Genomic DNA, 26,321 nt, shown 5'->3' on the forward strand with positions numbered 1-26,321 from the left:
AGCGAAGGTGAGTTAACAGCAAGCACATCTGTATCTTATGTTATTTTTGTTGCTGGTTTTGAAGGAATGACATTTGCCCTGAAAATACTCAAGCAAGATTAAGGAAAATTGAGAGAAGGAACCAAAACACAGTTTTGTGGTTTTCATTGGCTTTATGCCAACTATATAAAGAGGTAAAACAAAATGGAGTCAAAAAACCTACACTGTGTTATTTCTTTTTAATGCCTACAGTTTACATTTTTAGCATGCGAGTCAGAAAAGAACCGTGCTACTTTTCACTACTGGGTAAGAAGTCAAAGATCAGTGAAACAGGGACTGCACTGTTGGCTTTTAGCCTGGCCAGAGAGGAGATGTGTATTTGAGCTGCGATGGACCAAATTCATCCATTATCCAACCCGCTATATCCTAACTACAGGGTCATGGCGGTCTGCTGGAGCCAATCCCAGCCAACTCAGGGCGCAAGGCAGGAAACAAACCCCGGGCAGGGCACCAGCCCACCGCAGGATGAACCAAATTGCCATCTTCAAATTAAGGAATGTCAAAACACCTTTATGTAACAGAGATCATCATCACACTACCTTGTTAATGAAGAAGCCGTAAGCGAATATGAAAACAACTTTTTCCGCACGCATACATGATTAAATAATATGGACAGAAACAGTAGTAGCCACAAAAACGGATGCAGGCCCCAGAGAGGATGAGTACAGAAAAGAAAAAAAGTTTACACGAGACTAGCTTGTTTTAGAAGCTGTGAGAAACAAAGGCCATTCATGGGAAAAACAAACAAAGGCAAATCTAAAAATAGTCTCCAAAAATCTGCCGGTTTTCCATTCAACATGAAGCCGCACTTAAGAGAATACTTGTTTACTTTGCTATTTGCAGAAAGCAGGATAATAAGCTTAGAGTTTTTGTGATTCTCGCTGTAGTTAGGCCTGAGGCTGGATCTACTGTATAACAGAGATGTCTTGACTGGTTTCCATAGACTTTATTGACTTTCATGAAGTTCTTCCGATGGCTCAGAGACTTCTGCCATCCAAAGCAGTGAAGGGATTTGAACATACACACTCCATCAACAGACTCCCCTCCATTTCAGAGAAATAGTTTGATCTTATTTTTGGAAACAAACTACTAGAAGGCAGTGTACATGGAGATAAGGATTATAAAAATACTCATGGCTGTGATTACTTTTGATGGATGTGGTTACTACAAAGATGCCTCACAGCTAAGTTTAAACGTCACCGTGAAAGAAGGTTCAATCCAAAAAAGCCACTGTCTTCATGCAATTCTGAGTTGATTAAAGGGTCCTTTAAATATTTTGCATCCTGTGGGTAGCTGGTTATATGCTGGCAAACGGTGCTTTAATTGAATGTGGGCTGTTTTGTCTGATTTTAACGCATGAAATAGTCAACTTTTTAAACGCTATAGGCAGCATGTAACCATCACTAACATCTAACAGTGCTTGCACAGAACTTTGATTCACGCTTTGCCTCATTTGTATTTAAAACCAGAAATGAAAACCAGAACACTCAGCAGTTTTGTGGTGACTCATCAGGACAGTGAGACACAGAAACCATAAAGAAATATCTCGTCAACCCACTGAAACAGGAAGAAAGAGACAAAAGGGGAAAAAAAATCTGCTTTTTTGGGTTTTTTTTTTTCTCTACTACCATATTTTAACTTATTCTTTGGCATGAACTCTTCATTTAGCAGAAACCACTGCACCAACAGGGCGAGGAACTACAAATAGGTGTTTTGATTTATAAATTCAACCATTAAAAAACAACCAAGGGATAAAACAAGTGTGGAATCTGCATCTTAGACAGGATGAAAAGGCTTCTTAGTGAAATGCTGGTGTGGAATACATTTTTCTTTATTTTTTATTTTGTTTTAAAGATGGTGTGGCTCAAAGCCAAGAGCGAGTCAGTAAGGAAAGAATTTCACAGTCATAAACTTGCCTGTAATCCCCTACTCTGCTGGGAATCTCTCTGCATCTATTTGAAGATTTTTTTAACCTATTTTCAGTACTTTTGTACTCTCATACTAACACAATGTGGGTTTGTAGAGGTGTGCAGCAGATTGCACTTCAGTCCATTAAGAATTTCATTTCAATGTGAAAAATAAAAAGAAATTAACAGCAGGCAGCTATTCAGGCGAGACAAACAAGACTGCAAGTGTGTGTGTGTGTGTGTGATAATGACACTTAGCTGTAGCCTGTTCCACTTAGTGTCTAGAGTTTGTGCCACCGGAGTTACCAAAATGGCACCCCTCTGTGTTCATAATGTGGTGGGGGGGATTCTGTACCCCAAAGATTCTATAAATGGCGCCCTTCGGATGACAGCAACCCAGGCAGCCACCTAAGTTGCCTAATGGATTAAATGGCTTAGTCTGTAGCAAGAGAAATACTTCATTAATTCATCAAATTGGTAACTTAACACCAATACACCTCCCTTAAGAGATTTTGATATCCAGACACATTCACTCTATCGATATGAGAACTTTGTATACAGGTGGAGCAAACCAAACATGTTTTAAGAAGAGACCTGTGTAAATAGCTGAGCATATCCCTGCTTGTGACTCTGTGAGGGAAAGCTGATGTGGTGCTCGCTCTTACATGTCTACTGCTCTACTTAAGGACTAAGTTAAAGCAATGGATCATGTTCCATCAAGTGCGACATTCACTTTTGATAGACTTTTGATAGATACAAGGCTGCTTAGCAGGAGAACACTTCAGGAAGAGGCGCCTTAATTGCTCTACCTTGCCCATTAAATATACACATTTTACTATGTCAGAATCTGTGAGTCAATCAGAATGTCATGTTTCACTGGTCAATCATGATCCACAATACAGTTACGTAAAAGCTAGGAATGCAAATCAAACCAAATCAAATAGCCTTTTATTGTCAATTCATTATATGTGTAGAACATACAGGAGAATCAAAATACTGTTACTCTCTCAACTTCGTAGTACAATAAAATATAAAAAGTATAACATATAAGATATATAACATTAGAACTTGTAAATTAGACCTGTGTACAATGTGCAATATTCATTAGTGCAAAAGCCAATTATAGTTATATATATATATATATATATATATATATATATATATATATATATTAAAAAAAAAAAAAAGTGCATTATAGAGTTTGTGTTTTTAAAGAAAGCATGGTCAAAATAGAAAACATTTCCACTTGGCCTGTAAAATTTACCATTTAGTCTCTACAAATTCACTATATTCAGAGCAAAAATCACCAACAGCTGTCTGAGGAAGAATGCTGCATACATCTCAGCAGGGATGAAGAAGTGTTAATAGAAATCACTGGAAAATAACTCAAACAGAATTGAAATTACATCATTGCCCACAAGTATAGGTCTAGCTCACCTGCTTTTTCCTAAGCTTAGTGATCTGCTGCTCGACCATGGTGATCTCCCGATCCACTCTGTCCATGTTCTGGATTAACTCCTCTTTGGAAAATCGAGCTGGCACTAGATCTAGCTCCCCTTCAAGTTGGGCTGGACTTGCAGGTGAGATCGGTTCCAGTTTGCCAAGACTACTAGACACACGTTCCTGAAATTACAAACAGACAAACCATTACTAACAGAAAATGTGACAATTTAAAAGAACATAGAAGATGAATCCAGTTCTGTAAAAAGCCTTCAAACACGGAACAAAAACAAGATATAGCAAAACCACCCAGACATTTTGAAGGACATCAGATTTGGTAAAGACTTGTAAACCATAAAAATCGGCGAATGGCACTTTTAACAATGATTATGATCAAATATTCAACATTATTATAAAGGTAAACCACAGTAAGTAATAACAACGAAAAAATACAGAATCCTTGAAACGATTTCCATCCATGCCTCCATTTCCTACAAACTTAAAAGGACCACATTGCGCTAGTGGTATGATCGGACTCGATGATGAGCCCACTCTACACAGGGCACTAGTCCACTACAGTGTCCTCTCACCTGTACTGGGTCAATTCGCAAATTGGTCTCTGCCTTGTCACTCTTAAGTTTTTAAAAGGGTTTTTAAACTGATGTTATACGGCAGTCATCACTCACCCAAGCACCGGCCTGTCTCAACTCATTTTTGGACAAGCTGTGAACTTGAGAGAAGGCACAGGGTTAGCGAAGAGGACCTGAAGGCTACCTTACATCTGAATCATCTAAGAATGTAAAAGACTCTGAAAAACGTAACGTGGGGTGTGTTATACACTCCTGCACTCCACTGGTAGCACTACGATCACCCACGCCGAGAACCTCTATTACAGCTTATCAGAGGAGCAGCTTGTTTGAGGATGATCAGGAGCAAGGATAAAAGCAAGGTGGAAATAATAAGCAATGGCTCTTAAATAAGTTGGATGAATTGTCACATTTCAAGGCGAATCACAGCAAGTTCGGGTACTGTGCCATTTTAGATACTGCACAGAACCAACTTCAACTTCCTATTTCAGATGATGTTTTAACGATGGACAAGTTTAATCTTATATGATCAGACAGAGTGGAAAAGACATGAATAAGTAATGGTAAAAAACGAAAATGTGCAATCCAGACACTGAATACTGACTGACTTCGTCCATGTTGCTTCCTAGGAAGATCCTGTTAATGTTAATTAACTCAGCAACAGAAAATATTTACTCTGTTACCAACACTCTAGTCATGAATCATGCTGACCCTACAGTTCCGGTGACTTCAACCTGGGGAACACTGGAAAGAAAAAAAGTCTATCAACATGTTCCATTTATGGAAAAAAACAAACTGGACTAACCTGCTTAATCCAAATTATAAAGCCTTTAAAAGTAAACCCGTGGCACAGCTGGGCAAAACTGGCTACAGCTCACTCCCACTTACCAGCCTGTTATAAGAGGGTAGCAGCTCTCTTATTATCCAAACCAAATGTTCTGGTGTGTGTTGGGGTTATGGTTTGTTATGATATTTATAATTTTAAGTTTCTGTCCGTGGCAAGTCCCGTAAGTTTGTCTCTTGGGGTAAGCCAAGTACTATTTATCAGTTTGTATTAGATCTAATTCATTATCTACTGTATCAGTCATTGCTCTGCTCAGTAATTTACATCCAATACGTTAAATTGCCATATATGGATGGCACACGTTTTTTGTACCAGTGGATAAACAACAAATGCTGTTTGTGTTGCATTCTTCAGTGAAATAAAACTGTTTAGAAAATGAAACACTTGAGTGCTCTTTTTCCAGGATTAATCAGCTCTGAATCAGTCATATACACTCAAGCTCTCAGGCCTTGCGCATCTAGCCCAGGGTTTTAACAACTAAATTCACTTCTTACAGTTTGAAGAAAATGTAACAGCATGCATGACGATACCATCAGTGCAGGAATTTACAACTGCAACCCAGCTGAAAGCCCTACCTCTCAAAATTGGCCAACTGGAAATTAGTCAATTACCTTATTTTCACCCACACAGCTTCTGTGTGCAGGCGGCCAACTCAAACCTTTTTTTTTACTTAAATACTATTTTCCTACCGAGAGGGGAGTTTAGTTATCTACTGTAGGAACATGTAATGAAAATACTGGCAAATGATTCATTTGGTGAAAAGGTAATGCTGCGTGGATAGAAAGTTTGAGTTAAAATAGCAAGGGTTGCATTTTTATAAGCACCTGCAAGGCAAAAAAAAAAACATTTCAAGCCATTTTGGGATCTTCTGTCAGGCGGAAACAAACATGCAGTATTTAAGATATATTACCCATGTGTACAGGTCCAGGCTATACTCACTGAAAAGGCAGGGAGCAGAGTACAGAGAACAACTCATCAGAGTACAAGCAGGCTCTTGTTTTCTAAACTCAAAGGCGTTCTCTTTGCTTCTCCTCGACAACTTGTTTCAATGACTCACACTTGGTGGAGTGCCGCCAGGCTGGAGTGAACCCATGGCAGGTGGACATGCCATTTTAAACTGCCAGGGCAAAAGATTTAATTTGGAAACGCACCATACATTATATCAGGGAATCAAAATGACTTGGTTATAAAAAAGAAAAAGTTTTGACTTTTTGCAAATAGAGATTAAAGATTTGCATTTACCACGATCCAGATGAAAGTTGTAAAATATATTTGACCTGGGGCAAAATTCTTACAGAGCACATACTCTTTGGGTCTGGCCTCACAAACACATATGTTGGATTTTGGCCAGGGCTCAAATGCATGTGTTTTTGTCCTGTATTTCATTTATTAATGTAAATTATGTTAACTGTCTATCATATTTTCTTAGCTTGTGTGAAGTACTATGTGTTTTGTGGATGGTCCCCCAAGAGCTGGGCCAGTCATTGTCAGGAAATGCCCTCCACTCTATATAACTGAAGGGTCTCCCATAGTTCTTGGCGGCTCATTGTAAATACACTCTGGAGTTGGTGACCTCTTGCGTTTTGCTGTGCCCATGTGATTTACTGGATTTTTTGACTTATGCTCTGTTTTCAACTTTGTCTGTATTGGGACTGTGTTTGCTTTGGATTGCCTTACTGTTTTAGAAAAACCTCTTTTGCCTCTTGTGCTCCACATAGCATCTTTTCTTTTTTTTTGCAAAAGAGCATTCTTAGAAAAAAGATCTTTTTTATTTTAGAAGAATTCTGCATTTGCCCTTATTCTAACCAGGTTTTGGCAGAATACCCCCCTCTGGTGGGCATTTTGGGAAGTGTTTTTGGAGGATCTGGGACTGTGTGCTTTGGGACTCCTAGTTCATAACAAACATGTGTCACAACCTTTAACACACACTCTTCTTTACTCATTCCTGGACAACCTCTCCAATCAAATTCTCATTCAAATCATACACAACTTCATACCTGTTTTACATAATATATATATATATATATATATATATATACCAGCAAAACCAAGGAGCTGGTGGTGGATTTTAGGAGGCCCAGACCCCTCATGGACCCCATGATCATCAGAGGTGACTGTGCAGAGGTTACAGACCTATAAATACCTGGGAGTGCAGCTGGATGATAAATTGGACTGGACTGCCAATACTGATGCTCTGTGTAAGAGAGGACAGAGCCGACTATACTTCCTTAGAAGACTGGCGTCCTTCAACATCTGCAATAAGATGTTGCAGATGTTCTATCAGACAGTTGTGGCGAGCGCCCTCTTCTACGCGGTGGTGTGCAGGGGAGGCAGCATAAAGTAGAGGGATGCCTCACGCCTGGACAAACTGGTGAGGAAGGCAGGCTCTATTGTAGGCATGGAGCTGGACAGTTTGACATCTGTGGCAGAGCGACAGGCACTGAGCAGACTCCTGTCAATTATGGAGAATCCACTGCACCTACTGAACAGGATCATCTCCAGACAGAGGAGCAGCTTCAGCAACAGACTGCCGTCACCGTCCTGCTCCACTGACAGACTGAGGAGACCCCACACTCTTCAGTTCCACTCGGGGGGGTAAACGTTAACATTATACAAAGTTATTTCCTGTTTTACCTGCATTTTCATCACTCTTTAATTTAATATTGGTTTTTATCAGTATGCTGCTGCTGGAGTATGTGAATTTCCTCTTGGGGATTAATAAAGTATCTATCTATCTATCTATCTGTCTGTCTATACTCATGTAAGTTAAGAATCATTAACCATATGTTGCACTAACTTAATTCTGGTGTTTTTACCAAATGAGCAAGGTCACTAACTGAAATCATTTTTGTCTTTTGTAGTTTCTAATGAAAATCCATGATGGCTGTTCCTAAATGCACCACATTCAAGATTAGGCAGGAAGTAACATTCAAAATTCCGGTTGCATGTCAACTATGAATACAAGTTAGCTAAAAAAAAAAAAAAATGCCTCCAACAAAATGTCTTAAGAGGAAACTTGATACTGAGAATCGTCATTCCAATGACAAATGGACATGAAAGTTGTCCTTAACATACCATCATTCCAAAATCCTCAGCTGTCTGATCTGCAATAATACTGCCATTATCATAAAAGATTACAGTGTGAGGTGCAACTATTTTCAGAAGTATGTCACCTTCAGTAAATATTCAAGAAATAAACATTCTACTTGAAATCAGAGTCCATATAAAACAAGAGAAAGTAGAATAAAAAAGGCCAGCAGCAGAACAACGGCTTTTAACAAGCAAATTCTAAAAAGAAGTAAGAACGAAGGTGGTAGAACCTGTAAACTATATGAGGAGACTGCATCTGTTTTGGAGAAAATAAGAGTATACATGGTGGCATATGAACATTTCTAATTTAATGAACCTATTTCAAATAATCATTTTTTATTAGAATGTTGTTTAAAACACACATCTTTATACGAATGACTCCTATTTTGCATTAACTGGTTACAAATAGTCGCCACATTCCAGGAAGGCACACTTCACCTGTGCCATTCTACCAGCCACTGAAAGCGTTCAGAAACAAGGCACCAGGAGTGAGCTGAAAATCCTAGGAAGTTCAAGGCACACAAGAGCAGCACTTAGTAGCTGACTTCATGGAAGTGGACCAGGCCTAACACATTTGATCTATCTCTGCAAACATTTCAAGGCCTTTTTCAGCTGTTTGTTCTCCAGAATTTCAATCATCACATTGCATTTTCTTTCTCAAACGCTTGTGCATCATTCTGCCACTTACGTGGTGCTGGGTGAAAAAGGAGTAGTACTAGCAGTAGCAGTTAGGGCTGCAAAATGAATGTTATATTAATTGCAATTAAATTTATGACTCCCTCAATATACTACAAATTGTGAAAAGTGACAATTACTGCATTCCATTTAGTTTTCCTGTTCTCTTAAAAGATCAAGCTTCTCCAGTCTCAAACTGTTCAAACCGCTAAGGAGTGCTGTAATCAAGCACACACACACACACTCACTAAGTGCGAGGTGCACTGGAGAATCAGAATCGGAGGCACTCAAGGCAAATGGCTAGCGACATACCAAATATTAAACACATTTTATAGTCTACTCCTAAACAACATCTTTTAAAAAGTGCAAATATATTGTTTTATTTGCAGCAGCTTCCAGAAAAATTGAGAAGTATAATTTATGTTGAACCTAGAACACCTGATACTTTTTAGACATACAGGTACCAAAATCATCTTTAATTTAGAAATGCTATTCTCAAAAGTGTACCATGCAAACTGAGACATTACTGCTCACTATCATTTATACAGCCATTTATCACATAGTCCAGTATGAAGAATGCATTTTGGGTTACTGGTACTGGAAGAGTATCAATTAAAAAAAAATAAAACTACATTTAAAATGGTACAGTATTAGCATACCAGGATTATTAGTACCAGAATTAAATGCCAGCTTTCTTCTCACTTTCCTGCCACCTCCCCACTTCACTCAACACTCACAGTGTGATTCTCCACGATCAGGACTGCACGGGGGAATATTGCGTCAACATCACCTGGACTTTAGAGGGAAGTGGTGTGAAGTGCGGCACCAGTCATCTGGTGTTTTCTTCTAAGCCATACTGGTACGGTACAGGGATCTAAAAGCTGGTATCAATACCTATGTTAAAATTTTAGTACCGGTCCAACATGTGAGGGCATGAAAGCAAAGCAAGCAGCACCATGTCCCAGTAATATCAGGTTTGTGACAGCCATCTCCCCGTTACCTATTTAGAAGTTGACACAAGTTTGTGTAGAGTATGCTACTGAAAGCAAAATCAGATTACAATGTTTGTCATGTCTTGTTTACCAAAGGCCAAGGCTGCAAATAAAACTACTTGGTTTTAAAAAATGATCAACACTATCAGAGGTCATTTCCTCCTGCAATTATTCTTCAGAAGTTGCATTGCTTTTACTTAATTCCAAATATGGGACAGAAATTAAAATGGATCTGACACAAGTGGTTCCTTATTCCACCACAAACTATGGGAGCATGCCTGCACATAGCAGTTCATTACCCTGATGCAGAATAGATGCTGAAAAGCAGATACTTGCAATGTAAAAAATAAAAAATAACATAATCAAACACGATTTTTTACATTTTTCAACAAATCCAGCAATTTCACATGAACAACTTTTCAAGTGGTTCCCTGTAAAAAGAAGGTCCACTGCATTGTTGGTGAATATGGCATATGCAGCTGGCACGACAAGGCACATATTTCATTGTAGTGCAGTTAATAGAAATTAATAATCAAAATTATCTTAAAGGCAATAATCACTACCAGATGACTGGGAATTAAAGCACAATCCAGGAACAGGGTAGTAATCGGGGCTGGATGGGACGCCTGCCCGCTGTTCGTGTCTTTTCATTTTTTTCATGCATTTGTTGGTATGCTGAGGACCACTTAGATATAGACAATCCCCTTGGGATTAATAAAGTATCTATCTATCTATCTATCTATCTATCTATCTATCATATAGTGCCTTTCACATCTATCTATCTATCTATCTATCTACATAAAGTTACAGCAAATCAAAAGGTCTTCATGAACAATGTGTAGATACAGATGATCTGCACCACTGATGAACAGGCCTTGCATTCTTTACTGATATTAAAGATCACTGCCTGAGAGGAAAGATGTAATGGTTTGTCATTTGAGAACACTTTTATCTTAGATTTGCGGTTTTGCTCTACTTGATTTTATTCGTTTTATGCTATGAATCCATCTGTTTACTGCATCAGTTTTCTAAATAAAGTCACAAGCTGTGGGGTCTAACCCTGACAATCACAGACAAGTAATAGGCACTCATTCACTGGGCCCACTCACAAACAAAGCTGTAAAGCTAACAGTAGAACCTTTGACTGCAAACACAAAAGAAGAAAACCCATCCATTCATTCAAATGGAATCTGGAAACTAAGCCAGGGTCCAAATGCAAGAAACTGACTACTCGGTCTGCTAGGTCAAATGTAACAAAGTATTAAAATATAATACAAATTTCAATAAAGTAATTCAGTTTTGTCCAGAAATTGACCAAGAGTCGGGTGACTGTGCTGCCCAGGGTACCTGCCTCAGGTAGCAGTCAATGTGAACTTGATTATTTTAAAACCCAAATGGAGACTTGGGCGTCACAGTTGATTAAACCTCTTATTTTATTCTATATTAATTAGAGTTCCCTTATTTTAATTCTTATTTATTTTGTATTTTTTCTCCTTCTTCCTCATGTAAAACACTTTGAGCTGCACTATTTATATGAAAATGTGCTATATAAATAAATGTTGTTAAGCCAGACAGAGAAAATTCTGTGCACAAGCACTGCACTATACCTCTGATGAAGGCACCGTCTCTCCTAACAGGTTAAGTTAATATGGAAAATGCAGCACATATGGTTTAAGACATTTGGCAGGGGAGTCATTGTTCTGCGTTTTGCTCATAACAGATGATGCAAGTTCAAAGGAGTCAATGCTGGAAACACTAGTGGAGAATGAACACCACCACCTTACAAACGCTCATGCCAGTTAACCTCATATAGATCCTGCTTCCCTGTAATGTTTATCATACATATAACACAAATGGCTAGTAAGGCAATTTCAGATTTCCTGGAAGATGTGGTTAATGTGTGGAAAATCCAGGAGTTTAATTTTGGGGAAAGTGACAGAGTGCAAATGTGGTGTCTTGCAGCAGTCTTGCTACTAAATTTACTTGGGCATCATTCATGTTCTGACTACCCCAACAGAGTTTGTGGTTGCTTGAAATGTCCTTAGCCATCACGTTTAATCTGGTGTCAGTGCTTTCTTTATCTGTTGTCTCCTTTTTATTTACCTTTCTTTTCTGCGGGAGCTTCACTTGGCCAGCTATCCTCAAAATACATGCACATGTAAAGATAACAAAATCTAAGAAAGCAATTTACAAAACTAGTCAGATCCATCAAGAAAGAGCAGCACCCCATCTCCATCTGCATGTCAGTGTGAGTCACCACTAATGTATTTCTATGTTTAAATAACAGGTTAAAATAATAATATATTTACTCCACTAAACGTCAGTCTGCAAGCCACACTGCCTGTGACCTGCAGGCCATGCACAACGGCACGACTGCTCAATGACTGAGTGGTCACAAAAGAATTAATTAAGGGCTGTGTGGCCCAACTTCTCGTCAGAGAGAGCATTTAGTGACTGACGAAGAACTAGTAACTCAAGGGAAAATAGTAGGAATGAAAATACAGACAAAACAAGAAAAAGCGTCAGAATGCAAGCGAGTCTGCATCCAGTATAAAAAAAAAAACATCCGAATTTTGGCATAAATCTTAACATTCATAAACACATTTTAAAGATGGACTGGAAAGCACTATTCAAATGCTTATGACACCTTAGAGACCTCAATAGTGGCTCTGCCAGCGTTGGAGTGCACTATTGCCATGATGATTATGGAGATGTCATAAAGCATTTTTGCAATATTATACACACCGTTTACTGCTTCAGTGGGATTTTTTTTAAACCCAAATGAAGAAATCGAAACATGTTTTACTAAGTCAGTTCGTATGCATCTCAGTCTTAACAAGTATTTTTCATGGCAAACATTGCCACAAAGGGCATTAAAACACTACAGAACACCAAGTATAAAATATTAAACTGAAAACTAGAGAGGTGCAAGCACCCTATGATAGGGGTCCTGTGGATAGATATTGAAATTGTGACTAGAAATGTTAAATCAGGATCAGGCACAATTAACCATAAAATAAAGGTAAGGTGTTTTCATTTTATAGTGATGAAGGCAGACAGACACACACACCAGAATGGCTAGAAAAGAAGAAAAGAATAAATAAAGAAAACTTCTGACTTGACATTCACAGTACCAGTGAGGCGGTTATACAGACATCTGCTGTTGGTATGAAGGGGCCCCAGTTGCATTTCCTGACACACTTCTGCTGAATAATTTGCTGGCTGAAAGTCCTCTAGGTTAGTGTGTCAGAGAGAGAATGTGCAGCATTGGTCAACGGCACTCAGTTTTGTTGTAACTCTCTCCTTTGCTATGACCTCCATGGGGTCCAGAGTGCATCCTATAACTGAGTTTGCCCTTTTAATTAACTTGATGATTCAGTGGGCCTCTCTTGAAGTGATATGACCAGCCCAGTATACCCCACTGGCCATCACAGAGTTGTAGAAGATTTTAAGGACCGCAATCTCGTAAGGAAGAAGAGCCTGCTGCACCATTTCTCACGAGATAATTCCTCTGTTTCATAAGACCAGTATAACCTGTTTTATAAATAGTTTACAGAAAATTTACATATTTTATAAATTCTAAAAATCAGTCGATCTACGTTCCTACCCTCACCTGTGGTCATGAGCTATGGGTAGTGACAGAAAGAACGAGACTGCGAATACAAGCGGCTGAAATGAGTTTCCTCCGCAGGGTGTCTGGGCTTTCCCTTCAAGATAGGGTGAGAAGCTCAGAGTAGAGCCACTGCTCCTCCACATCGAGAGGAGTCAGATGAGGTGGCTCGGGCATCTGATCAGGATTCCTCCTGAACGCCTCCTTGGTGAGGTGTTCTAGGCATGTCCAACAGGGAGGAGGCCCCGGGGAAGACCCAGGACACGCTGGAGGGACTATGTCTCCCGGCTGGCCTGGGAATGCCTTGGGATTCTCCCGGAAGAGCTAGAAGAAGTGGCTGGGGAGAGGGAAGTCTGGGCATCTCTGCTCAAGCTGCTGAACCCACGACCCGACCTCGGATAAGCGGAAGAGAATGGATGGATGGATGGATACATTCTAAAAAACGTAATTTACATTATAAGCTTCATTTAAAAATAATCTACACAAATCTGTCTTTTTGTACCTAGGTCTGAGCTGATGGACAACGTCATCAGTGGCTAACTAATATTCTTGATAAACATCACTTTGCAGATGATTTGTACAACGTGAACGAACATATCGTAAATACCCTGTTCACATACACTAGGCATTTGTATCTGATTTTTATATAAATAGGATGTAAACACATCACACGAGAGACTATTTTTTTTTCTTCTTTATTTCACCTTATACAATTTCTTGTATTAGGAATTTGTTAGTTTTCACATACCCCTTCGGGTCAGAGCGCAGGGTCAGCCATTGTACAGCATCCTTGGAGCAATTGTCTGGGGGCATCAACCCCAGAATTAGAAGTGTCTAACCGTTATCATGTCCTAGCGGAGCTGGACGGTGACTCTGATAATTCTGAGGTGGTAGGCAGGGTTGAAGAGCCCCAAACGGGCCACCTCAAAACCAGTTCCCAAAAAGAGAGAGGTAGTGATAGTTGGGGACTCAATCATTAGGGGGATTGAAGCGCAGGTGTGCTCCAGAGAGAGAGAGTCACACGGTGTGTTGCCTTCCGGGAGCTCAGGTGGGAGACCTCCCTGGAAGGGTGGATAGGCTCTTGGCCAGAGTGGGGGAGGATCCAGTTGTCATTGTCCACGTTGGAACAAATGACATACATAAGGGTAGTCTGTCAGTTCTGCGATCCAAATTCAAAGAGTTAGGTACCAAGCTGAGGAGCAGAACTGACAAGGTAGTCTTCTCCGAAGTTCTGCCTGTGCCACGCGCCAGTCCAGGTAAGATTGAGGAGATTAGAAGGCTTAACGCGTGGCTCAAATCTTGGTGCAGGGTAGAAGGGTATAGGTTTATGGGGCATTGGGACTCCTTTTGGAACAGATGGGACCTGTTCCGCCGTGACGGGTTACATCTGAACCGGAGGGGCACCAATGTATTGGGGAGGCGTATGTGTAGGCTAGTCGAGGATTGTTTAAACTAGGGAATGGGGGGGCAGGGAGTTTAGGACAGGCCAGATTTAGATCTATACATGGAAGAACAAACAATGGTGTAGAAATAAAAATGCATAGTAATGTAAATTTTAAGCAAACACGTAAAGATAGAAGGATTAACACATTAAAAATAGCTTGCCTTAATGCTAGAAGTATCAAAAATAAGGTAAGTGAGTTGGAGTTGTATGTAGCAGAGCATAATTATGATATTATAGCAATAACGGAAACCTGGCTAAATAACAAAGATGGGGATGAGTGTAACATAGAGGGATACACATTTTTAGGAAGGATAGACAGAACAGAAAAGGAGGTGGGGTTGCTGTTTATGCCAAACAGGTTTAAATGTAAGTCATCTTCAGTTGGATGATGAGCCCCATCTTAGTGAGGACATGTGGCTTAGCCAGGAAAATATTAGGGAAAAAGGTCTCATTTTAGGAGTGTGTTATAGACCACCCAATTCAGACAGTAATTTCAACACACATCTTTTAGTAATATTAAAAAGGCCAGTTTACAAGGGGATATTATAGTCATGGGGACTTTAATTATCCAAATATTAACTGGGATAACCTTACAGATGGAGGAGCACAAGAGCAGGAGTTTTAGAAGTAATCGGCGACTGTTTTTAACACAGCATGTTAAAGCACCAACAAGGGGTGAAGCCTGTCTGGATTTAGTATTCTGTAATAATCAGGATAGAATTGAGGGTGTAGAGGTGATTGAACCACTAGGGTCAAGTGACCATAATGTAATACAATTCTCAGTATTTTGTAAGAGTACAGATGCAAAGACTAAAATTGTTAAGTTGAACTTTAGTAGGGCTAATTTTGAGCAGATGCGACAAAGTCTAAGTAGGATAGACTGGGATAAGCTTTTAAATGTGGAGACAGTCGAGGAGCAGTGGAACAGGTTTAAAATGTTTTACATGTAATGCAGGACAGATACATACCTAAATTTGGAAGTAATAGGAAACTAAAAAACTCCACGATGGATTAATAAAGATTTAAAAAAGAAGTTGCAAAGGAAAAAACTGCTGTATAAGGCATATAAGACTAATGACTGCAAAGAGAATCATAGAGCGTATGAGAACATGAGGGCAACCATTAAGAAGGATATCAGAGAGGCTAAAAGACAGCTGGAGAGGAATATAGCAGATAAGGCAAAAGACCAAGAGATTCTTTTAGTATTTTAGTAGTAAAAGAACAGTTAAGGAGGAGGTCAAGTTCATCAGGAATAGTAAAGGGGATTAAAAGATACAGACAATGAAATAGCAGATGCCCTAAACTTACATTTTTCTGAGGTGTTTACAAGTGAGCAAGTGGATAACCTCCCAGAGGTAAACACAACTACTAAGGAGGTACTGAGGGATTTGGAAATTGTAGAGGGAGAAGTGCTGCTCAGATTAAATAAGATGAAATCAAACAAATCACCAGGCCCAGATAATATTTATCCTCGTGTTCTTAAGGAGGCTAGTGAGTACATATATAAACCCTTGACACATATTTTTAGGAAGTCACTGTGCACTGGAGAGATTCCAAAGGACTGGAAAATGGCAAATATCATCCCATTATATAAAAAGGGTGACAGGGCAGATCCAAGCAACTATAGGCCAGTAAGCTTAACAAGCATCACAGGAAAATTAATGGAAGGAATTATTAAGGATAAGATTGAGCAACACATAGCAAGGACAGGAGTTATTCTGAACAGTCAGCATGGGTTCAGAAGGGGGAGGTCGTGTTTTACTAACATGTTGGAATTCTATGAGGAGGCAACAAAAGGATACGATCAAAGTGGAGCTTATGATATTATTTATCTGGACTTTCAGAAAGCATTTGATAAGGTGCCACATGAGAGGTTGGGCATCAAGTTAAAAGAAGTGGGAGTTCAGGGTGATGTTTTTAGATGGGTGCAGAATTGGCTCAGACACAGGAAGCAGAGGGTGATGGTGCGAGGAACCTCATCAGAACTGGCGATGTTAAGAGTGGTGTTCCACAGGGGTCAGTGCTAGGGCGCTATATATATTTTATATATATATATAAATGATTTAGATAGGAATATAAGTAACAAGCTGGTTAAGTTTGCAGATGATACCAAGATAGGTGGATTAGCAGATAATTTGGAATCCGTTATATCATTACAGAAGGACTTGGATAGCATACAGGCTTGGGCAGATTTGTGGCAGATGAAATTTAATGTCAGTAAATGTAAAGTATTACACATAGGAAGTAAAAATATTAGGTTTGAATACACAATGGGCGGTCGTAAAATCGAGAGTACACCTTATGAGAAGGATTTAGGAGTCATAGTGGACTCTAAGATATCAACTTCCCAACAGTGTTCTTAAGACATTAAGTTAGGTTATATAACACGATCTGTGGAGTACAAGTCACATGAGGTTATGCTCAACCTTTATAATGCACTGGTGAGGCCTCATCTTGAGTACTGTGTGCAGTTTTGGTCTCCAGGCTACAAAAAGGACATAGCAGCACTAGAGAAGGTCCGGAGAAGAGCGACTAGGCTGATTCCAGGTCTACAGGGGTTGAATTATGAGGAAAGATTAAAAGAGCTGAGCCTTTACAGTTTAAGCAAAAGAAGATTAAGAGGTGACATGATTGAAGTGTTTAAAATTATGAAGGGAATTAGTACAGTGGATCGAGACTTGTATTTTAAAATGAGCTCATCAAGAACACGGGGTCACAGTTGGAAACTTGTTAAGGGTAAATTTCGCACAAACATTAGGAAGTTTTTCTTTACACAAAGAACGATAGACACTTGGAATAAGTGACCAAGTAGTGTGGTAGACAGTAAGACGTTAGGGACTTTATCAATACTCGACTTGATGTTTTCTTAGAGGAAACAAGTGGATAGGACTGGTGAGCTTTGTTGGGCTGAATGGCCTGTTCTCGTCTAGATTGTTCTGATGTTCTAATTACAGGTAAGGGTCTTGTTCAAGGGCCCAGCAGAGTAGGATATCTTTTGGCAGTGACGGGGATACAAACCGGCAACCTTGGGGATACCAGCGCATAGCCTTAGCCTCAGAGCCACCACTCCGCTTCTGTAGCAGGCACATACATGCCAAATTACATTTTCCCCTTCAAATTAGCATTCAGACAATTGCCTTACCTCTGTTAAGAGTTTTAAATGCTTTAAGCATTTTTACTGATAATGATTGCCTCTTGAATAAGAATGCCGCCTATGGTATATTATGAAGAGAAGGCAACAAAAGCAGAGGATGTTCTATAATGCATTCATTTTTGCAGCACTTGTTGTGAAAGTCAGTTACTCTGTAGGTGTATGAGAAGTGAAGACTCATGGGATAAAGTCCTGCTTGGACAGTTGAATGATCTCAACTGGCTGTCCAGTCTGTATGCGCTGCCTCACATATTACATTTGCAAAAGACTGCAGCCACTACCAAGAAGGAAAGTCATGAGAATTTACAAATATGTACACATTGAAAAGTATGCCACAGTGGTGCTACAGTATCTTGCCACCGGTGCCAACTATAACACTTTATCCATTTTTTTTGTAAAAGTAGACCACTAGTAAATTAGGGAAGTCTGTTTCATGCTCTCCAGACAACCCTGTAGGAAACATACTTGCATATACCAAAAGTAAAGCAACTCCGTGAAAATGTAGGCAGCTTCTAAAGGTTTTCCTCAGTGCATTGGAGCAATTGATGGTTCAAACATCCTCATCACCAACTTCAAAGAATATGATATGGATCATTACAAGCAAGACTTAATTTTATACCAAACCAGAGGTGATCATTTCCTGTACCGGATGTCTGTGGTTTAGAAAGAAAAATGCTTGTTATGCTTTATAGCAATGCTATGGAAAGAGTGTATAAAACAAGTATAATTTATTAATATTCGATCACATAAATAACGTGAAACTGCTGTGGTTTGTCTGTCGACAGCTTGCACTGTCCTGCTTATACTTTGTGCTTTTTCAAAATCCAAAAGCAGGAATAATTAACGCTTGGTGAGATGAGCCTTTATCACTTATGCTAGCAGCTGGATGAATGATAATGCACATTCATCATTTGTGAATCTTTTCCAACAACAGCCTCTCTTGCTCAGTCGACAAACAACCTGGGTTAAATATTCAACTGCAAAGCAAATGAGCACGGTTAGTCAAAATTATTGACAAATACGTTCAATGGTACTTTGCAATGTACACATCACCCAGCCCTACTACAATCCCATGTTAATGCAGGAGGACTGGATGGAATTAGTGGGTGGAAGTGGTGTGGGCCAAGAAGTAGTAATAGATTTGTTTCTTGAACAATATGCTTTTGCTTAATCTCCATTATGTCCATTTATTTAACTAACAGCCAACACAACAGAAGGTGTCACCATAAGGCCAATATACTTTTATTTCAAGAAACTCGACTTTGTGAACTCCAATATAGTAGGACATGTCAACTGGCACTTTAAAAATGTGTGTCCTTCGGCTTATCAAGCTGCCCACTACAAAGGAATTTCTCTTCTCAAACTCTGAAGAGCTACTCCAAATTATGAAGGATGTTAGAATAACGGTGAATCCAAATCAAACTAGTTCCCGTTTAGAATCATAAATTGCTTACCACCCTCAACGCGTGCCCTGCAGAGATTATACAGAAACTGAAGGATTTATTATTTATTCAACCCTTTGTGAAAGGATTTCTTTTATTAATCTTTTCAATACAATTGACATTTAAGAATAGACTACATCAGGGGTCCTCAATCCCAGTCCTGGAGAGCCGCAGTGGCTGCAGGTTTTTGTTCTGACCTGGTTGCTTAATTAGAAAGCAATTCTTGCCAATAAAGCACTAACAAGCTATGAAATTAAATTAACTCTGCTATGTCAGGTCATTCTCATATCCTAGATTTTCTTTCCCTTTCTATCATGCAAATGATTTGAAGGCTAAAATGGACAAGTAATTCTCAGTCCTTCCCTTTTTTCTTCCAAGTATTTAATTAAACCCAATAGTGCAGATAAATACACACAGGTGTAAATGTAAATAAGCTAAATGGAGAAATGCTGCTCTCTCTTGTCATTTGCATGTTATTGATAATAAGGAGCAATTAAAATAGCTGTTTAAGACAAAATTAAGCAATAAGGGCTCAAAATCACTAAAGTGAAGCAGAAGTGTTACTTTAGCAATAAGTGCTTTTTATTAAGCAACTGGGTTGGAGCAAAAACCTGCAGCCACTGTGGCTCTCCAGGACCGTGATTGAGGACCCCTGGACTACATGATTCTTTATTCCTACTTTACTCTCCAACTATAACAACTTATTACTCTTTAACAGTGGCTCAAATGAGTCATAGTGGGAGCAATAAAGAGACAACACAATTTCATTTGCTTCTCATATTCCCCATAAAGTAAAGTAAACCAAACTATTCACTTGGCAGCTGACAAAAACAGTGCTTTCAGTGCATGATTTGGGTCCAAAGTAACAGTGGTTCAAGCCAACTGAATTAATTATCTTCTCTAGAAGAAGTGAGTGTCTCCTGGACATCATCAGATTAAGAATTATGCACCCTTACTGTGTCAAATAGGCCTAACTTTTCCTCACAGGAAAATCAATGCAGAATTTCATACAGTTCAGCTCAGAGATTTTCTTGGAATATATCCAGTGTCAGTACCGAGATATCAAAGTGTTTCTTTTTCAACCCATTTAGCCATTAGTTACTGCTGAGTGCTTTGATTTTTATTTTTTTAATTTATTTATTTTTTTTAAACTTGGCTCTCATCTTCAGGAGAAATGACAAAGTAAACGGATTGGATGAGCAACCACTTGAGAGGAGATAGCTGACTTTAATTTAACACAATATACGCTGCGACTAAACACATCAAGCCTGAGCCACGATTAAGCTTTTGATAAAACTGAATTAAGATTCACAGCTCTGTCCGATTTAGCAACATCCTTCTTTAATTAATGCAGATATTAAAGAACTTGCAAAGACTTTTACTATATTGACTTAATGGAGTCATGTGTTGAAATGAGAAAGACTTAATAAAATCTTCAAACATCAGGATAAATCATCTAAGCTGGTTGTAACTATTGGGACTATTACACAACTGGGAGCTTGGAGAACAAAACGAAGACATGTCGCTACCTCAAAGTTACCTTGTATTCTTGAAATCCAAAGAAGCTCACACCGTGTGTTTCCATTTAAAAATATCAAGTTCCCTGCTGACTGTGTGAGCCACTATCCGCACCAAGTACTGCAAGGTTTCTAGTATAAAACACCTGTTGTGCTCTAATTAAAAATAGTGAACTTCTATGTCATCTGGACATAGTTTTTTTCCGATGCAATCGATAGAGAACCATGTGAAATGTCATTGGCCCATAAGGTAACCGAACATAACTTAACCTAACCCTGTTCTTTCCACTTATTTTTAACCACCAAAGTTAAATTAAAGCAATGCAACATCTGCACTTCTTCTTTTAATATCATTAGCACTTGAAGCTCCTATTAACTGCTAGTTGTTATAACATTTATATGGAATGGCCAAAGTTGACATTAACCTGTTCTAACTCTTCTGGATTTACATTTCAACCATTGGGCTTATCCCGTCTAAAGGCTTGATTTAATTCAGCACCCTGGATCAAGTCAGAAAGTAGACTTAGATAAACCAGATTTTGTTTCCTGCTTTAACCATCAGGTCTTGCCAACTTTAGCTAGTTCCCCAAGATACAATGGGATAATCAAAGTCATTCTTTGGTAAAAATGCCCCATTGATACGGTGGACAAAGAAGTAACTTTGCTTATTTTGTAACACTTTCTTCAAGGACTCTTGGAAGATGGCTACCCTTAATCCGTTCCTGGTTCTTGTATCCACACAGCTTCATTCTGTTATGAAATGTTACGAATTTGTTCCACATTCTAAGGTACCATACATCCATGTATTCCTAAACCTAAATCTTTATAAAGATTCTGTATCACAACTTTAAATCCATAGTTTAAGCCACTTTCCATTACTGGTGTCTGGCGGACTGTTCTTACCAAACAATTTTAAGTATTATTTTGATGAAATTGGAGGAACCGGTATTTTGTAAAGAGAGTCACTGCTTTAAAAAATCTGATTCAATACATTGAATTTCAACATGTCTACAGACTATACTTAACTGCCCGTTGATGGTACAGTACGTACATACAGTATAAAACATGACATCCTCTTAACGTAGTGGCATTGACTCTAGCCTAGTGTTCTTGGTGACAAAACTGTTTGGGGACCTTTGGCTTGCAAAAGATCTGTTTCTTTAACATTTTTCTTATTTTGTTATATTTAATGCTATTTTAAAGTTTTTAATATTATTGTACCTGTTGTACATCTAGACAGGTCTGACCTAATCTTACTGCCAGCTATCACAGCAGTAGCTCTCTTATTATCCAAGCCAGACTTTTTTGTGTGTGTTTGGAGGGTATTGCTATTTATTTTAATATTTATATTTTTCTTGAGATTCCGTAAAGTCTTAACTAACCTTTGGGGACAAATAAAGTATTATCCATTCATCTATCTGCCAGTCTTAATTTTTATCTATTGTTGCAAAGCACATTTGGTTAAGGAAAACCATCCAAAATTGCCCACACTGACCAACTCTCCTCCTTGGACCTTCTACTGTAACCAAAGTGTTGAACAAAACTAGAGATGCACGATATATCGGGAACTGTATTGTTATCGGCCAATCTTCATTCAAAATGACAACATCGAAATCGGTCAGATGTGTACATTTTAACCGATATAAATCAGGCTTGTCAACAAGAATGCCCTTTATATGACTCAAATCATTATGCATCAAGCTTTCAACATCACAACTTTTTATTAATGGCTGGGGTTGGTACAGGTGGTTGTCCTGTTTTTCTTTACCACAAATCTGGCCAACCTAATAATAATTTACTTTTTTATTATAATATAGGTAAACGTTTGTAAACTTTTTTTTTTCCAGCTGAATAACTATCTCAGTGAGCCCCTATCTCCAGAAATAACTGCGCCCTCCAGTATTGGAAAAGCAATGCAGCCCATTTCCCAACCTTGGCCAAGGCAGTGATCAAGTATCGGCACCTTTTACCAGTGTAGACAGTGAACGCCTGTTTTCAGCTGTGTCAAATATATATACGTATATCTGGCGGAGTGGTGGCTCTGAGGCTAGGGATATGCACTGGCAATCGGAAGGTTGCCAGTTTGAATCCCATAAATGCCAAAAGGGACTCTGCTCTGTTGGGCCCTTGAGCAAGGCCCTTAACCTGCAATTGCTGAGCGCTTTGAGTAGTGAGAAAAGCGCTATATAAATGCAAAGAATTATTATTATTATTATTATTATTATTAAATGAAAAGAGAAACAGGCTTGCTGGTGAAAAGGCAGAAATGCTTCTTTTTGTTAAGAAAAACCTACCATTTGTACTTTTAAAGAAGCCAACTTAAGCCCAGGGTTACTGGCCTCATTGTACTCTTTATTTCAGTTTTACTTAAAGTAATATATGTCTGATTATAACACAAAGAATATGCATTCACTTTTTTGTTAATACAGGTAAACTTCCATTACAACGAACTCCCCGGGATCTAAAAAATGTTTCATTATAACGAAAATTTCGTTGTAATGAGATTCTGTATTTGTTACTATAGTGCTTTGTTTAACTTGCGTCCTGGCATTTGCAATCATTTCAATAGCTTCTTTTGTGTTAATTTTAATCTCTTCCTGCCTACAAGTTATGCTGACGAGAATTTTTCTCAGCATTTCCTTGCTATAATAAATTTTCCCGAAGCGCCATTGCAGCGTCTGTGGAAGATTGTTTGTCCATTGCTGGGGCAGGGAAAAAACAGGCTCATAGTGCTGCAGTGAAGTGGCACAGAAGCAAATCATAAAAGATTGGGGTTGCGCTATAAGTCCCTGTCTTGCACCCCAAAACACCCCAAAACTGAGTCTCAGTACTTTAGGAAAAACAACTTTATTCAGGTTGAAACAGGAACGGCACACTTATTTATTGTAGCGTGATCTGCCACTCTGCTATACACAGACATAGCAGTCAGGCTGCATCACACATTGATATCTTTTCTGTTTGCTTTGGCGGAGAGACGTAGCATAGCTGAGAGGCGCAGAATATCTTTGAGCCAGCTGTTGCCCCGGCAACAGATAAACAGTCTTCCATAGACACGGAGATTGGACACTCTTTGGCATATTGTCCAGTTAGGGGAGGTCCCAAGACAGTTTACAAACCTCACATTTTCTTGAATGACCACCGCATTAATAGGAACGTTTCTTGAACAAGCATCTCTGAACCAAATAAAAACTGCTTTTTCGACATCTTCAAATGCAGCAGTTCACACACGTTTATAACCCAAGATTTTTTTTTCTTTTTTTGCTCAGTCTTTCAAGAAAGTTGACAGCGTCGATGGCGAAAGTCCGATTTTACTGGCAGCGTCTTTTTTTTTTTTTTACCACAATCGAGAGCTGCAGAAATGTAAGTTTTTTTTCTAATATGAACTGTTATCGTATTTTCGTGTCTGCCATTTCTATAGGAGGGTGACAATGAGTTGAATTCCAATGAATGTTTTTTAAATGTTGATGAGCGATAAGCAAAAGGTATCACTGAAAACCGTACGAAACAAAAAGGGCAAAAAAAAAAAAAAACAGTACGAGGAAAGTTCGAAGAAAGAAAAAAAATGACAGTGTTTCTGCAGCCACAGAACTAACTGCTCTGCGGATCGTTCATTCAGGCATTTCAATGTCTTTTGTGCACTTTGTTGTAATGAAAGTATCTGCTGAATGTACTTCGTAGTAACGAGATTTCTATAGACTCATATCATACGGGGAAGCTGTCGGGACCATGAAAATACTTTGTTTTAATGAAAATTTTGTTGTAAAAGATATTCCTTATAACAGAATTTTACCTATATACCTAATGCTATGTTATGTAATGGCATGGTGTCTTCATGTGCTTAAGTTACTCAGAATGTGTATGTTAAGTAGATTTTTGTACATGACCTGGAGTATTTTTTCTATACAGATGAGCCATATCTTGCTCTTTTTCCCCCACATAAAGTACTGGCTGCTTATATAGCAAAGAAGAGCATAAAATTCAGCAAGTTTATAAAAAGTTAATCTCCGTTTCACATGCTACTGTTGTTTCTTTGATAATGCATAATATATTTTCAGCATACCTAAAACATTCATACCTGACGTAAATATATATATATATATATATTTCGGTATAGGCAAAGATGGACAAAAACACATCGGTTATATATAGCCCAGAATTTCCATATTGGTGCATCACTAAACAAGACAGCAAAAAACCAATAGTTATTAGCAATAACCTAAATAAATAAATTTGCTATCATCCAGTAGAACTGCAAAATGTCTACATTTCAAGGGTGCACAATGTAAAATATGGAAAAACTGATAACATTATTAAAGTTTAAATTAGAACAAAAAAAACTGAAAATGAAAAAAAGAGAGCAGCACTTTCACTGAACACTTAATAACTGATGAAGTAAAGCAGTAATACCACTCATTACATGAATAGCTTAGGAGATCTTTCCAGCCTCATGGCATTTTTACTATCATATACAATGACAAAGGATTGACATTCTACACAAGCTGCAGTTATACTTAACAGGCCAAAAAAAAAGGATAAAGTAGGATTTCACGTAACTCGAGACTGAGGCATCACTGGCAGAATTCACTGATCTGAAACAGCAGACAGCCACATACCTGTAAGGCCAGATTCTGAAGATCTTATGTGCGGCATAGCTAAGGAATTAAGTAGATGAGATATTCAGTGACAGGTATATTTTGTTCATTCTTATCAGGCAACTAGGAGAACAGACAAGAAGCCAGAGCCTGGCTTAACCAGCCTGAAATCAGCCATCCTCAAGATACCAGTCAGTGCCCGTACACATAGGGCACACCCAGACTCATTCACACTCATCAGGTCAACATACAGTTGAAAATTAACTACACGTCTTCAAATTATGAGAGAGAACCCATAAAAAGAAGGCAACACTGTGAAAACAACATGCATAAGGCAAACTCAATGTGAACAGAACTACAACCTAATTATTATAAATAGCAACATTATCTATTGTGACGACGAGTATTGTAGCTAGCAGATTCTCTCACGTGCAACAAGCATCATTTTCAGATTTTACTCAAAGCATCTCAGGAGATTAGCTAGACGGTATGCCCTCTTAGTCGTCCACTCTGACACGTCTTCTGTTTAAAGCTCTACACCACCGCACATCAGAAAGTTTTATCTCAACCACACTGTCTGCTTCCTGAACAGCATCCATTCAGTCAAAGAGAAAGATGCCAATCATCAGCATGTGACCCCTAAAAACACGACATTGCTATCTTTTGGACTCTTGAGGATTAACCTAGAGGTGTAATGAAGGTAAACTGCCACTAGCAAAAAAAAAAGCCCAAGAAGATCATAAATCCTCTGCTGTTTAATATGTTTGTTCACATGAGCAGCATTATACATGTGGCTGCAGTAACCTTTACATGTGCTCTTCTGCACAGATGCTGCATTGCCTTCATTTATGAAGGGTATTATCATAAAAGCCACTGACGCCACAGCAAGCACCAACCTACTCTAACACATGTAAAGATGGCTTTTAGTAGCAGCCAGTACCTATCTGATGAACAACCAAAAGGCACTTGTATGGATTTATCTACTTCAATG

At 38.8% G+C, this 26,321-nt stretch overlaps 1 protein-coding gene across 6 annotated transcripts in view; it reads right to left on the reverse strand.

Annotated features, from left to right (window-relative positions):
* Window positions 1-26,321, reverse strand: part of ncor2 (nuclear receptor corepressor 2) — a 313,848-nt gene that overhangs the window by 168,067 nt on the left and 119,460 nt on the right. For all 6 annotated transcript variants that reach the window (XM_039772027.1, XM_039772028.1, XM_039772023.1 and 3 more), the window contains exon 5: window positions 3,384-3,569. In XM_039772027.1, the coding sequence (XP_039627961.1) occupies window positions 3,384-3,569 (186 nt within the window). The remainder of the gene's footprint in view (window positions 1-3,383; window positions 3,570-26,321) is intronic.

The sequence above is a fragment of the Polypterus senegalus genome, chromosome 12, assembly GCF_016835505.1.
Source record: "Polypterus senegalus isolate Bchr_013 chromosome 12, ASM1683550v1, whole genome shotgun sequence".
Taxonomy (NCBI): domain Eukaryota; kingdom Metazoa; phylum Chordata; class Cladistia; order Polypteriformes; family Polypteridae; genus Polypterus; species Polypterus senegalus.